Raw genomic sequence first — 15,958 nt, forward strand, 5'->3', positions numbered from 1 at the left:
CTTATTTTATGTCCACAAACCGTGGCTGCCATAGTTATCTACAAAAATGGCAAAATCTTACTTACACGACCCAGAACTACAATGACCAGCATGGGGAATATTCCAGTTAGATAAGATCATTCATTTAAGAACTACACTTGAAAGCAAGGGTTCCCAAATCAACAAACAGAATGGGATACCTATTGTGACTGGTATGCAGAAGCTTCCAAAAAGCTTCAAGCTTCCAAAACAGCTTCACTGAAAGGTCCACTGCCAAGGCTAATGAAAAACTAAAGACACAAGAGGTACCTAAAACAAAGAGTGTTCAGCCTGAAATGACTCCTGCTGCTGCCCTCTATCCTTCTTTACCTCAGTGCTCACAGTCTAGGAATTCTCTACCTGAATTTCCGCTGCGAAGGGGCGACAGGGTCAGAAACAAGTCTTCGCAAAGTTAATGGCTTTATTGCTGCAACGGCTCCAAGGCCAGAAACCCCAAACCGCACCTAGGCTTCCCTCATTGCACCATCATCAAAACACTGACTCAGAAACTGGTGTCTCATTTGCAATCCATCAGGACACTGGAAGAAAGATTGTCCTAGAAGGTTTTGTGCAAATCCTCTGATAGCGGCTCAAATGCCCCCACATATACCCTCAACGAAGGGCCCCTGTAAGGACCCCTTCCGGTGTTGACGAGACACCAAACAATTCTCCAATCAACTGCTACCAGTTATTCTAACACTTAAGGGGAAGTAAAATTAAAATTAATAGAAAATTCTTGCCAAATTCTGGTAGATGCCAGGACACGACTCTCTACTTTAAACGCCACTGACTCCAGAGCCTGCATTTTGGGACCTGGGAAAACCAGCAGGGTTGGGCAAATGGTGAGAATTCTCACCAGATTCAGCTTTCCTGGTCTCTCTGGCGGCTGGTCAAGGGGGGAAGGTATAATTTCGTGTTGTCCCTTCTTTTCCAAATTCAGACTCTTGTTTATTTGGTTGTGAGAGGGCCACTGGTTACTGATCCTTTTCTCTCCCAGGGACTGCTATGGCCTTGTTGGTCCTAAATCCTTCTTTCTTTTGACTTTCTTGGGGAAGTAGCTCTGGATCTTGGGAAAGCAGCATCTTTTGCACCATCTTTGAGGAGATCTTGCATTCATGGGTTGTTCAGTGATGCCAGGAATAGGTATTGTTCATCCTGGCTGAAACCGGGCAAGATACTGAAAGGCCTTTTTTTCCCCTTCTTTTTTTAAAGTAGCTTTACCATTGGTCAGAAGTTGGCCAAATAGGCAGCTGGTATTCAGAGTCTAATTGTGACTTTCTTTAGGCCTTCCCCGTAAGCTAAAATGAAGCTATGTATGGGGTGAGGGGTAGGGACTGGGGGGGCATTCTAAAGACAAACAGCTCTAAATCTAGAACAAAGGAATCGTTTGATTTCTACCTCAGTTGAAGGAAGATCTTCTCCTTGATACAAAGAAGAAAATTAAAGAGAATGTCATTGGATGAACAGGTCAGGCCCCCTTTCTTTGAGGAATTAAAATCAACTCTCTTTGCCTTGCAAACTGAGTTTTTAAAGAACAGAAAAAGCTTGCTTATCTGTTTTACCAATCCAAAACCTCTCTTACTCATCTCAAAAGGCTTATAGGTATTGGAAAATCCCTCTTGGAGGATCTTGCTTTCCTTCCTTGTGCCTTTGAGCTCTACCTGGTCTTCTCCAGGAACTCCTTTCCAGGCCCTCTCTTTGAAATGCACATTTCAGAGAGATAACTGCGATCAGAAAAAAGGAGGAAAAAAAATAAAGGGTATTTGGAAACTAGGGAAATAAAAAATCTTAAGTCTTGATGGGCACTGGGTAATGTATGGAATTGTTGAATCGCTATATTGTACACATGAAATGAATATAACACTGTATGTTAACTAACTGGCATATGAATAAAAACTTAAGGGCACCTGGCCGGCTCAGTCAGTGGAGCATGCCACTCTTGATCTCAGGGTCTTGAGTTCAAGCCCCACACCAGGCACAGAATTTACTTTAAATAAAACTTAAAAACACCCCCCCCCCAAACCAACATTATATATTAACTATACTGGAATTAAAAAAAAAATAAAAAAATCTCAAGTTTTCTCAATATTAGTAGAAAGTTTAAGCCATCTGAGCAGATAACCTTCACCTATTCCATTTGCTAGAAACACAATCTGGATCTGTGCTTTTGTTTTGTTTTTTAAATAAACTAGGTTAAATTTTGCATTATCATACCTGCTTAAAGCCTAAAATTTAAAAACAAAAGTTATGTAAGACTGATGATTCACAGACCTATACCCCTGAAACAAATAAATATATTATATGTAAATAAAAAAAGGAAAAAAGAAAAAAGTTATTAAGATTTCTGTTCGTGTCCATCTATGTGTGTATGTATGTCTATGTACGTACATTATGTTGTTTTCTATCTCCAGATGGTATTGTCAAAATTAAGTCGTAAAGAGCTCTATTTAATTGGCTTAAAGAACATTAAGCACTTGGGGTGCCTGTCAGTTAAGCGGCTGATTCTTGGTTTCGGCTCAGGTCATGATCTCAGGGTTGTGAGTCTGAGCCCCTGCGTGGGGCTCCACTGGGTACGGGGCTTCCTCAAGATTCTCTCTCTCCCTCTCCCTGTGCCCCCTAATAAATAAAAATAAAATAAGATAATGAAAAGAGCACTTACATAAGTCATATATATTTTCAGAAATATAGAAACTGAGTTTCTATATTTGAGTTAAATGTTTTCCAGGTTCAAATGATCTGGGTTAATCTTTGGTAAACAAAGACTAGTTCTAGGTTAGTTGGTGTAATTAAAACGGGCATGTATTCAGAGTTATTAGCACTTATAATGCAGAGGTAAAACTTTTATTCTACCTAGGTTTACTAAAGGTCAAATAAGCTCATGTTATCACTGTTACAGAATTTGTCAATCAGAAAGATAATTTAAAATGATAGTTAGCTGTTTAAAATCTCAGAGTTTTCACGAGTGATCTAAACATAATCATTAAGAACAAGTAAATTAAATAGATATAAGTAAGGTAAAACTTTATAAGTAAACTTTTGACAACAATCATGCTTTATGGTATGTATACTTAAAAATAGTTTCCAAAATGTTTTTGGTAATGGGAAACCTCAGTTAAACTGAGATACTTTAAATGACGCATATTCATTGACTCCTGGATCATTTCCAATTAATATAAAACTCTGAAACATTATCACCGAACATAGATTTATCCACTTTTGGCTTCCTTTGACAGAGGAACTACAGATATTTGGCTCCATTAGTAAACGTGTTTTATAACACATTGAAATATGGATCATGAAGAAGAATGTACTCCTAGGAATTAGGAAGCTTATTTATGTGTTTGCTAATCCACAGAATGCTAATGGAACTGACAATTCACTAGTGCTTACCTCTTAGTTTTCACTAGTCATTAAGGATTCTAGGGGTTAAAAATTTTAATCAATTAAAACTATTTAGAAATAATAAGGATGACAGAAAATAATTTTAAGAAAAATAGATAATAAAAGTAGAATGTATTTTTTTTTTTGGCTAAGGAAAGGTATGAAAGACATGGTTTTTGGTTTTTTATTTATTTATTTTTTTTGCTAAGAAAAAAGAGAAAGGAATTTTGTCTTAAAGTAAAATGATTATTTGTTGTTTTTTTCTGGAATGAGAAAGAGAGGGAAAACTTAGGACAAAATCTGAATGGATGTAAAAGCTCTGTGGAATGGATGTAAAACTCTGTGGAAGAGGAATCTAGGAAAAGGAATTCTCTGTGGTCAAGCTGGCGAAGATTGGAATGGATTTACTTAAGTTTAAAAAAATGAGTTTTAATATCAAAAGTACACTAGTGCAAAATTAGAATTTGGTTTTCTCTCTGTTAAAGGAACAAAGGTTTTTTTCCCCCTTAGATTACTGATCTGCTTTTAATAAGAAAATGTAAGTAAAGTTCTTCTGTTGCTTTTTAACCTCTTTTTAAAAAAATTTTTTTAAAAAATTTATTTATGTGACAGATTGAGATCACAAGTAGGCAGCAAGGAAGAGAGAGAGAGGAGGAAGCAGGCTCCCCGCTGAGCAGAGAGCCGGATGTGGGACTCAGTCCCAGGATCATGACCTGAGCCAAAGGCGGAGGCTTTAACCCACTGAGCCACCCAGGTGCCCCTTTTATTAACCTCTTAAGTAACCCTCCTGAAAAGCAGATTCTGTGTCTTACCAAAATAATTTACTGTGCTTTAGGCTATCTTGCTCAATCTTTAATTTATTTTTATAAACTATTTTTATTTTTTATTTATAGTTTATATTTATTTTTATATTATAAATTAAAATATTTATATGTTTATTTATATTTTATTTATAAATTTTTAATGTATCCTTAATTACTTAAGAAAACCCAGTCTTCTTGGGGTGCCTGGGTGGCTCAGTGGGTTAAAGTCTCTGCCTTCAGCTCAGGTCACGATCTCAGGGTCCTGGGATCGAGTCCTGCATTGCGCTCTCTGCTCAGAGGGGAGCCTGCTTCCCTCTCTCTCTCTCTCTCTCTCTGCCTGCCTCTCTGCCTACCTGTGATCTCTGTCTGTCAAATAAATAAATGAAATCTTAAAAAAAAAAAAAAAAGGAATCCCGGTCTTCTTAACACTAGAAGAGGTATGGAGGTTTTTGGTTTGTTTTTGAGCCATTACCTAACTTTCTCTATTTATCTTTAATGTCCGTATCTGTATCACTTCAGTTGAATGGTTAACTAAACACTGTTGCACAGTGACCTATGATCCTATTTGACTAAGTATTTTAAAATCTTTTGATATTTTTGACAAGTAAATAAATGCATAAGTTGATCAACAGGACAACCGGCTTCAAGAATTGTCCTCTCTGGGATTATTTTTAACTTCAGCAATTCTAGTTGGTTTGGCTCATGGGGACCCTGGGTCAGGCATGCCTGCAAACATTAGGAATACTTTTACTATTAATAATTATCTTCCTCATCTGTTCTCTCAAGGGTTCTGGATGAGTGGATGCAGCCATAAGCCAGGTAACATATGGTCTCCCTCCAACTAGAATGAAGATCCGACATCGTCTCCTGTGAACTAGAGACTGAGACCCAAAGAGACAATGGTAGCTGAGAATAACTTGCAACATCACCTTTGCCCAAACCTCTTGGTTGACCAGAGGTTGATCAAAGTGGGGAGGAAGAACTGCCAACTGATCCCACATGAACCTACTCAGTAGGCTGGGCACCACTGATCCTGGGAAACAACATCAGCAAAATACCCCTTACCTTTCAGGTTTCATGTTCTTGTAAATGTTCCATCTTCCCCGAGGTCAGACCATCTAGTTAACTCATGAATAATTACCAAGTGATATGGGTGATGGCCCCATTCCTCTGAGACCTCAAATAAGGCCAGACACGTAACCCTAGTAATCAGGTATTCTTACTCCTTCTCTTCCCTGTTTCCTGTGATTTTGTGGAAACTTCCGGTTTTCTGCCTCACTCTGCAGTTCTCTGATCTCTTGCAAGTGGAAACTGTCTGCTTCATGAAGTGTAAAATAAAGTTGGTATCACTTGAAATGTCTTCTTTAATCATCTGAACAGTTCTAATGGCACACATACTGGAACCCCAGCATTTCTTCAGAACCCCTACATCCTGGAAGGAGTTTACTGCACACCACTTATGCAAGGGATCATGTTAGATTTTTGGGGGGTACCAAAGTGACAAAGACATGGTTCCTTCAGGTTTAAAATCACCCCTACCCTTTACTCCTTACTTTCTTTATTCATCCGCTTTATGCCTGCAGTATCTTTCAATCAAATGATCAGCGGCACGTGAAGCCCGCAGACAATGCAAAGATGAAGCAGGCCCCAGAAGCCCATGTTCCCCCAGGCCTACCACGAAAGTCTGCCCTGAAGTCACTGTACACGCTCAACGATGGTTCATGCCATGAGGTGGCAGAAAAAAGTGCATTTATCGATAAAGAACTTATAACGCAGGAAGAATGGAGAATTACAATATACAAAAAGTCTTCCTGGCATAAAATGTCTTCTAATCATCCATAGGTATATTGCTGTTAATCCCAACTTGTGTTTAGAATTTGGTACACAAATGTGTGTCATCTCTGGAGAGCTCCCCACCTGGGGCGCAATGTGCCTCTTAATCACCCAGAACCCTTCATGTAGTTTCTCTCAGGTACCATGTGACCTGCCTGGGAACCTGGGCACTCCACAAAAAGCTCCTGGAAAATCATTAATGCTCAGGACCACACTCTGCTATCAGACCCATTTGCCTTTAGCTGCAAAGTGGAATACATTGGTCTTACCTATAGTGTAAAAGCCTGTCCCTTCCCAGAGAAGCAACCTCTCTGTATATAGTTAAAAGGATTAAGGCAACACCATCAAGTCCCAGCATTTCTACTTACATTGCACAGTGCAGTGGAGTGAAGGGATTACCGATAAATTTGCGAAAACATTTTTGCTCCAGAAGTACCTCTATACAGTTTTCATTACCTGCAAGGAATCAACAGAATTTAGAGAGCTTCTAAGAAAGAAATTTTGTTCAACACAGTCTATTTTTGTTGCTGTTGTTAAGTACTGAATTCTGGCTTATGAATTTCCCTGAATTGGCTGAATAGTCATTCTCCACGGAATAAACAAAATGCCACAATGTCATTAATTATGCTCACAGGTGTTCGGAGACATAATGAAACAGGGAAGGCCATATGTTCTAGAGGAGAGAAAGAGAGAAAGAAGGGACCTCATTTGCAAGTAGAATAGATTCGAGGTCCTTCTCAGCTCTCAGGAGAGAGATGCCTGGCATAGGTATGCCTCAGTTTGCCCATGTTTGCAACAGGAAATTCTCCTTTCTCCCACTTCCAATTCTGCAACCTAATTCAGGAAAGAAGATGCGACTGATAGAAAACCGTATTTGAGGCAATGCTGGTGAAAGGGCTTTGACTATAAAATACAATGGAAGGGTTTAAAATGGCACCAGGACCAATTCCTGGCAAACAGAATGCACCCAATAAGTATTTTTTTTAATAAGCAGATTAATGAGTGTGAGGGATTATTTTCAACAAAAGGACAATATTTTCTAAATCAACCGATTTTGAGTTGAGTAAGGCCCCAGTTCTGTCTTCTTACTTGTTATATGACTTAGGCAACCCACTTGGATCTGGGAATCTCAGTTTCTCATGTCACAGGATCATGGAGTTTTTGGTTGATAAAAGACCTAACTATGGTTGGTGAGACAATGTGCCTTGAGCAAGAGGAGCAAGAAGGCGATGCTGTTTGGCTTTGGAATACAGACTATTGTCCTGAACCTCTTCTTAGCTGAATTTAGCGCTAAATTAGAGTTCACTTATGATCTATCCCAGAATTATGTAGATTGGATAATTTTAAGTGCTAAAATACAAGTCCCACCTTTCTTGAACCTGTAGAGAAGAAAGCTGAAACTGCTTTTAGGAGGATGGAGAGGCATATGAAGTAATGAATATAAAATCCCCTAACTTTATTCAAGTTACACTGTTTAGCTTTCCAACTACATCCAGCCCTCACTCAAATAGTCCCAAACACTTCAACCCCTCTAGGAGTATGAATCCCTCCCCAAAGGACTTCTCTTAGGGCAGCACCTAAACCTACCATTCCTTGGAGACCATTATGAATCCTAACCTAAGGTCTATGTAGGGAGGACTGGGGACGCTTGCACAAACGTCAATATTCAAAGTGCTCAGTGGAAGGGATCTGGGAAGATGGGAGCTTGAGCCCTAGATCTAGAAGACTGTACTGGAAAGGAGATTGCTTGGGAAAGGACAGATCCTCCTTCCCTGTGTGCACCTGCAGTGGCCTAAGAACAGAGAGACCTGCTCTCCCCACCCCACCTGGCTCTGCGGGAGAGGATGTGGACTGTAATCAGCACTCTTAATGTGTCTTCCCCTTCCGGTAGGTTTTCTAGTGCTAGAGAGCTCTCACAGCTTGACTCAGATGGTGGTTAGGGAGCTCTCATCCATTAGTAAGTGGAAAAAAAATAACCTGCCAACGGCTGAACAGGAGAAAACTTGCTCTCACTGAAACAAGGAGGACTATAATGAAGGTCTGACGTCAATATATGAGAGCGCCCCAAACCCTTTTTGGTCCCAATAATCAGAGTTTCTGAGTGAAAATTTTAATAGAAGAATTGAAAATGGAAAAATAAAATTATAGAAACCAAATATTTGGGAATTTATCCACATAAAATGGGGGGGGGGAGAGTTTCTTAAACAAGATTGGAAACCTTTGTGCAATAAAAGAAAAAATTTGACAGATTTAACTAATAAAAGTTCAAAACCTCTGCATAGAAAAGGGTTTCATAAACAAGGAACAAAGACACATGATAGACAGAGAGAAAACATTTGCAGCATATATAACAAGTGGAGGGTTCCTATTTCTAAGACAAGGTACTTCTACAAACATATGAGAAATGATGAACTCAATAGGAAAAAAATGGGCAACAGATGAAAAAAGCATGTACAGAAGAGGAAAATGAAATTCAAATACATAAATAAATATACTATAAGAGAAATGCAATTTGAAATAATGAGGTGCCTGTTTCTTGTCCTTCAAATTGACAAAAATTTTAAAAAAGATGATATTGTCTTGAGCTGGGAAAGGCTTAAGAAAGTAGCAAGTTTTATATTACTGATGGAGTAATACACTTTTATACTCTTTTTGAAAAGCAATATGGTGTAATTCACTAAAATTAAAAAACATACATGCTCTCTTACTAATAATTTCACTTTTGGAAACTTAACTGACAGAATTTCTGGTACTGTAATACGAACACACACACTGAAGCATGGTTTGTAATCAGGAAAAACCTGAAACCAATCTGAATGCTCATCAGCAAGGATCTGGTAATAATTTCACTTTTGGAAACTTAACTGACAGAATTTCTGGTACTGTAATACGAACACACACACTGAAGCATGGTTTGTAATCAGGAAAAACCTGAAACCAATCTGAATGCTCATCAGCAAGGATCTGGTATGAATAAACAATAAATTCTGGTATACACACTCACATGTATGTCTACGTATCCTGCTGCAACAACCATGAAAAAGACCCACGGATACTGATATATATCAATCTGTGAGAATATCTCCAGTAGAAACTTGCGTAAATAGTAACAAAAAGAAAGTTATCTAATATTTGTGACATGATTCTAGTTTTCAAAAATAGATGCATATACAATTTGTATTTATTTATTGTTCTCAAAGGAAAATTATGAAAGATACCTACCGAATTACATTAGAAGGTAAATTTGGAAATGGAGACAACTTTAGGCACTTCTGTATTTCCAATATGTTCCAATTAGTATGCATTTTCTTTTTTTACTCAAATACGTGAAATGAGAAATTTAAAATCTCCCAAACAACAAGTGCAATTAAATAAACAGGGGGTATCGGACATAAAAAGAAATGCCAAAAAAAAAAAATCATGTGTATACTAGTTGGCAACTGTAACAGATTATTACATCATATTTGTTTGTTTGTTTTTAGCTGTATTATTTTAATTCCTTGTAGGCGCTCTCCTTTACCCAGGTAAACTAAAAACCCTGATTAAAATTAGTTACTTCACCTCACTGGAGGTTCTGAGTGCGAGTTACATGTTGGTGATTGACAAAAATAGGGCATCATGGTGGTCATGAAGGGAAGAGCTCAAAAAAGAAAAAAGGTATCACAGGTTCAGAAAGATCGGAAACCATGGTTTAGGACATTACAGTACATTCTCACCTCCGCTGAGACCACAGCCATGCCAGGTAGGGAATCTACTGGAATCAGTCAAAGGGCAACGCACTCACCATTGTAACAAGCCCAGTGCAGCGGCGTGTAGCCTTGGTTGTCTTTGAAAGAACAGTCCTCCTCGGACAGCGCCATCTGGAGCAGCTCGCTCAGCCACGTGGCATGGCCACGAGCAGCCGCGTAGTGCAGCGGGGTCCTCCCTCTGGAGTCTTTACACAGAATCGACACTTCTTGCTCCAGCAGCATTTGCACACACTCCTCGTGGCCTGTCATAATCTGATGCATCGCAATGAAAAACACAAGACACATCTCAGAAGGGCAGAGACGCAGGAAGCAAGGCGGTGACTATATGAGGCTCGGCTCCCAGTGAGCGGACAGACGCCTGGGCCTTATCGGGGATAGGTCAGAGGACAGAGGGGGACAATCCCAGCAAGATTCATGACAGAGAAGTCTGCAAACACACCAGCATCTTAGCAACATCTCTAGACTCTCTGAACAATAACTTGAAGGGTCTCAAGCTAGAGCGGAAGATCCCGGCTTTTCGAATCAGGAAGGTACAGGTGGAGCCCCGGCTTCCCGCTTGTGAACCCTGGGCACGTCGATCTGCCTGTCTGTGCCTCACTTCCTCTACCTGTAAGCGGGAACAGCAACAATGACTCACAGGTTGTAACGAGACAGTAAAGTCTCCCAGCCTGTGCTCCGCCCACAGGAAGACGTCAACCGTGATTATGACATTGACCACTTAGTGTTTGTCTTTTCATTCATCACAGTGTTCGGCACCATTCCCACGCAGCAACTTTATGATTTCTAGTTTTGTTTCATTTAGTTTGGCATGTTTTAGAAAGATTTCAGCAGATATGTATGGAGAATCATCCACAGTATACATAATTCCGGTGGCGAATGGGCCAACATTTGCAACAATTAGAAATAGCATGGCCACTGAAAACTAGGTAATCATCAGAATAAATTACACCTCCTGCACACAATGGGAGATTAGAATAACGGGGCAGAAAAACATTTAGTGACATGGAAAAAGGTCCCTGATTTACTTTGAGAAAAAAACCAGGTTCCAAATAGCATCTTCAGTATTCTCTCTTTTTAAATTCAAAACAAACCCTATCCAGCAAAAAAGACAGGTGATACATACACCGAAATGTAGTTATCTCCAGGGGGTAAGATTACCGGTGATTGTGACTTTCTTCTTTGAGCCTTTTTTTTTTTTTTTTGCAAATTTTCTAGGATGTGTGCATAATCACAAACCAGAACCAATCCCACCAACAGCGGGTGTTCGTGTATCCATTATCACAATCTAACATGAACTCTGAAAAGCAGGACCTAGGAGCAGCTGTTATTTTACCTTTGCAGAAGGTTTTGTGATCTCTTTTTTTTCTTTCTTTCTTTGTCATCTCTGTACTCAATGTGGGTCTTCAACCCGCGACCCGGAGATCAAGAGTTGCATGTTCTACCAACTGGCTGAGATTAATTACTTATCTTAGGGAACAACCTTTTTACTAAAGCTTCATATGGGGGAAAAAGAGGAAACGGTCTCACTGCAAAATTACTTCACTAAAGCCGAGGAAAGGCACGTACCCCTCTGTGTAAAGCTGTGCAGCCCATGAGGTCAACAGCATCTACATTGGCTTCCTTTTCAAGTAACAGTGAAACAGCATCAATGTGTCCGTACGCCACCGCAAGCATCAGCGGGGTTCTAGGCAGAGAAATCAACCAGGCAGGAAGATCAGGGAAAGCGAACAAACAAAAACCCATCCCTTACTTCCAGAAGGAGGACCCATCTCTCTTCTCTTTCTCTCTCCTCTTAACAATTGCTTAATATTTTGAGTGTCCCCAGTTCACTCCACACTGCATGGAGAAAGCTATCCCCATCCCTGCTCTGTAAAGGCCGCCTGGAATGGTGTTGGGGTCCAGGTGGAACAGGGGAACGTTCCTTCTCAAACTGCTCATGTTAATCCCATCATTTTCAAAACTGCCTGATATTCTCCAAATAATCACTGAGCAGGGGGCGTGTCTACACAGGAGGCTCTCTTGCTCCTATCATCTTAGTTCTACTTTCATAGCTTCTACCTTGAACGTCTGCTTAAGACTTTAGTTCATCAAAGCTTCCTTGCCGTGAAGAAAAGCCTGACAAGTCCAGAGGGAAAAAAACAGTGTCGGGACCCGGGAGGTGAGCTTTTCGTTTTAACTCTGACTCTAATTCATGCATCTGGGGTGAGTCATTCCATGCTTTGTTTTTGGCGCCGCATTTCCCGAAGACTGGGTGGGGGGATGGGCTAACAGATGGAAAATACTTTGGAAAAACAAACTCAGAAATGATAAAAATATGAAGTTTTTTTTTAATGATAGAGATAACCTCTTGAGGTCTGTCCTACTGTCATCATTAGTTTAAAAAATGGGAATGCGCAGCTTCAGAAGAGGGTAAAAACGGATACGAAGAAGAAACAAATGAAAGCAGGGCCAGGACTCACGGCCGCAGACATGAAAGGTTGGCTCCTTGTCATCGAGATACACCCCTCTCCACGCTCTCCTTGGCTGCACGCTCCGGCGCTCCAGCGCAAAGCCCCCTCATTGTTCTAGGGCTCTCAACTATGAATTTCCCCCAAACATGCAGCTCAGACTAGAACTCAGCGTCCACCCGCCTCGCTGTCTAACAAACATGACCCATGACCCGTTGGGACAGAACCGCCACCCCCAGGCCCGGATGAAGAACACTCACTGTCCTTTGGCGTCTTTCACGTCAATGGCTTCTGGGTTGTCTGCAATTTCTAGTAAGAGCCGCAAACACAGTGTGTGACCGTTAATTACTGAAAAAGAAAAGAGCGGACATTCGTCTTAACAGACCAGCACCACACATACCCTTCCAAAGCCAAGTTTATCTGGACTTCAGGTTAGTCGTTTCAGTGGCCGCTGCCAGCGCTCCCCCGGCTCGCCGGCAGGTGGCGCCCCAGCGTCTGTCACTCGGTTCTTTTGGCCCGTCCTTCCCATCAGGCACTTCGGTCCTCCCCCAGCTTCTTCCTGTTCCTGTTCCGAGAGTTTGTTCCGGAAAACCAATGTCCTCTCTTACGTGCTCGTGTGGGACTGGTGGCCTCTCCCGAATGTGCGGCTGTTCGTCGTGTTCCCCCAAGAGAGTCACCCAATTCCTTATAACCCCGTGTCCAGCCTGCCTCCCGCCCTTTTTAAGAAGAAGGAATGGAGAAGGGGCGCAGGAGAGGAGGGAAGGGGGCAGCAGAGGAGCGGAGGAAGGGAGACGCGGGACGGGTCCCGCCGTCTTTCCCTCCCAGTCGCTTCACGTGTGGAGGCCGACGTGGAAGCAGTGGTGCGGACTGGGGACGGGCGACGCGCACGAAGCTTCCCACCGGGCCGGGGTACGCAGCTCTCGGCTCGGCCCTCCTGGACTGGCCAGCGGCTCGCAGGAGACTCACCGATGTGCCCCCGCAGCTGCCGGACAGCTCTGCCCACGAGCTCCGCCAACTACAACCCATGGTTTCGCTGCCTCCCGGGGGCTCGCATGGCTGCCACCTCCCGTCCCCTCTGTCTGTCCCTGGCTGAGCTGTGACTCCAGGGCCCGCCTCACCCCTTCCCAGGCGCTGCCCCACCTCTCTCGCCCCTTCCCTCCCTGGTGGGGCTGCCCGTAGGCAGGAAAGCAGGCCCTAATGTTAGCCTTGACCAGCTGGGGTCAAGTACAAGGTTGTGGGGGCGCCTGGGTGGCTCAGTGGGTTAAGCCTCTGCCTTCGGCTCAGGTCATGATCTCAGGGTTCTGGGATCGAGCCCCACATTAAGCTCTCTGCTCAGCGGGGAGCCTGCCTCCTCCTCTCTCTCTGCCTGCCTCTCTGCCTACCTGTGATCTCTGTTAAATAAATAAATAAATAAATATTTATTTATTTATTTATTAAAAAAATGCAAGGTTGTACTACTGGGCGCACCAATCGAGATGCTACTTTGGGGAGTGGCGGTGTCTCCAGGGCAGGGAAGCGAGCCTCCCAGGATGATGACCCGCTGGGCTAAGGTATTTCCTCCAGCTTGATGAATGGAACGCACAGCCTTACAGAAAACATGGCTTTCCACTGAGGGAGTAGGACGCGAACAAATATGCTTAAAATTCCCAACGTGACCTTCTCTCTTTTCTGAACAATGCGAACATCATAAAGCGCACTGCTTTGACCCCACAATGGCTGTGGAGAGGGAAGGGAACAGCCGCAGCTATATTTGGCTGATGAAGGTTATTCTAAGAGCTGTGTTTTACATTTTTTTTGATTGCCCGCCAGTCGTGAGAGTAACTGAACGACATGTCTTCCAGGGACAATGCACATTAGAACGAGTTCACAGTCATCGACACAACCAAATGAACGGCAGGAATAATGCCCACACTGTGGAGACCAGGGCACTCAGCTCGTTCAGCAGTGTCCCGGTTATGTGTCTCAGGAGGATCTGTTGTGAACCGGGGTACAGGCAACACGCTGCTGTTGCTGCTGTTTTGTTTTTCCGTTTGAAAAATTACACTAAATCTATTGCCACTGGTAAAATATGCAAGAATTCAATGGATGCTTAAAAGGACATGATGGACAGAGGACTGAGAGCTGAATAGCACAGACAGTGGGGCCATGAGAATGCAGGTCTGGTGTGTTTTCATGGATTTCTCTTCCCATATCAATTTGATATTCTTGAAATACTCATAATCATAATAGTTCCAAAGACGTTTGGTTTTTGGCTACACAGAAAAAGAGAAGAAAATCATCTAGGAATGCTGGAGAACAAACCCATTTCTAAGGGGGTTTTTGTTTTGTTTTGTTGTTTTGTGGGCAGGGTGTAGGGTTCCGAAGTAGTAGGCTCTGGAACTTAGCTCATAGCCCTCAGGTAATTTTCATTCCTCTCTACTATAAAAGTGTAGCAACACTAGAATTCTCATTCGCTTCCCACACACGTTTTCCCCTAGTTGCCTTCTAGCAAAAAGACGCTAGCATCTCCTTGGGCTGCACACTCCAGCTTTGTCTCAGACCAGCCTGGTCTCTCCCTGGCGTGAGTGACCCGGTCTCTCCCTGGCATGAGTGACAGCCCTTTCTCCTGTTGCTCACAGGCCACAACTGCCACTGCAACTCTCTGTGCCAAAACTCTACTCTCCATCCCGGCTTCGGGCCCTCCCGGTACTCCCAGGATTTGAAACAATCAGACTGCCTCTCAAATTGGAAAAGGTTCTGGAAGCGCAAGCTAAAGCTTCTGCACAGCAGACATTTTGTGGAAAATAGAGTCCAAGGACAGTCCGAGTGTCTCTAATGAATGTCGTGAGGGAAATCCAAGAGGAGTGAGTCATCTTGACCACCAGGGGGCTCCATTGGCCCACAACCCGTGTCACGGTGGCAAATGAACGACAATGATCATCCTTCATTGTTTCCCGGTTTACAAGGACAATGTTCCACCATGGAAATAGGCCTTTTGTAACTGGCAGGAAATACTGTACATTGTAGCTAAAGGAGAATGTTTGCCATAATAATATACAATTAATCTTTAGGGAGAACTAAATTTGAATTTCATAATAATACCAAGCATGCCCTAAACACCAAACTTCACAATGATACTTCACAATAATATCAAGAATACCAAAGCACAAAGTGTGATGGGAAATGAGAATTTATAGTTTAACCTTACTAACCATTACTGACCTCATGGCTCAAGTTTTTTCCAGGAATAATCATTTCCAGGTAAGTAGGCAACACTATGTTTTTTCAATCTCTATATTGCTTTTCTTCAGTGGTTTGGAAATTCAAAGATATATATGGAAATAGTTTCACAAGACCTAACTTTTTTTTCCAAGTAACAAGAATCAATTAACAAGTCTTTTCGAAAAACTGTCTCTGCTCCTTTGTTTCCCAATCCACCCATTATTCCATGGTCTGAATAAGATAGTTATTTCTCTTTGTGAGACAGGATCTACCATCCTGATCAAAGGCTGATATCATTGAATTCCTGACCCAAAAGGAATTCATGCCTTCGCTGAGCTGCAGATTCTCCCACGTTACCTTTATATCTGTGTAAACATCCAGAATGTCTTGACGGAATTTTATTTTATGTCTACTGGAGAAAAGTCCCAGAAAAGGCAAACTACTTACTTTTTGATAAATACATATACTTTTAAGAGTCTCTATTTTTACACATGATGCATCAAGAATCAGCAGCAGAGCAAAAGCT

The 15,958-nt window shown here is 42.0% G+C and overlaps 1 protein-coding gene across 9 annotated transcripts in view; it reads right to left on the bottom strand.

Annotated features, from left to right (window-relative positions):
* The window catches only part of ANKRD44 (ankyrin repeat domain 44), a 310,102-nt gene that overhangs the window by 14,975 nt on the left and 279,169 nt on the right, over window positions 1-15,958 (bottom strand). For all 9 annotated transcript variants that reach the window (XM_045078511.1, XM_013045696.2, XM_045078509.1 and 6 more), the window contains 4 exons: window positions 12,492-12,579; window positions 11,351-11,468; window positions 9,820-10,036; window positions 6,404-6,491 (listed from right to left, as the gene is read on the bottom strand). In XM_045078511.1, coding sequence (XP_044934446.1) covers window positions 6,404-6,491; window positions 9,820-10,036; window positions 11,351-11,468; window positions 12,492-12,579 — 511 coding nt within the window. The remainder of the gene's footprint in view (window positions 1-6,403; window positions 6,492-9,819; window positions 10,037-11,350; window positions 11,469-12,491; window positions 12,580-15,958) is intronic.

This window comes from Mustela putorius, unplaced genomic scaffold (genome assembly GCF_011764305.1).
Source record: "Mustela putorius furo isolate JIRA1106 unplaced genomic scaffold, ASM1176430v1.1 tig00000275_pilon_pilon_pilon, whole genome shotgun sequence".
Lineage (NCBI taxonomy): Eukaryota > Metazoa > Chordata > Mammalia > Carnivora > Mustelidae > Mustela > Mustela putorius.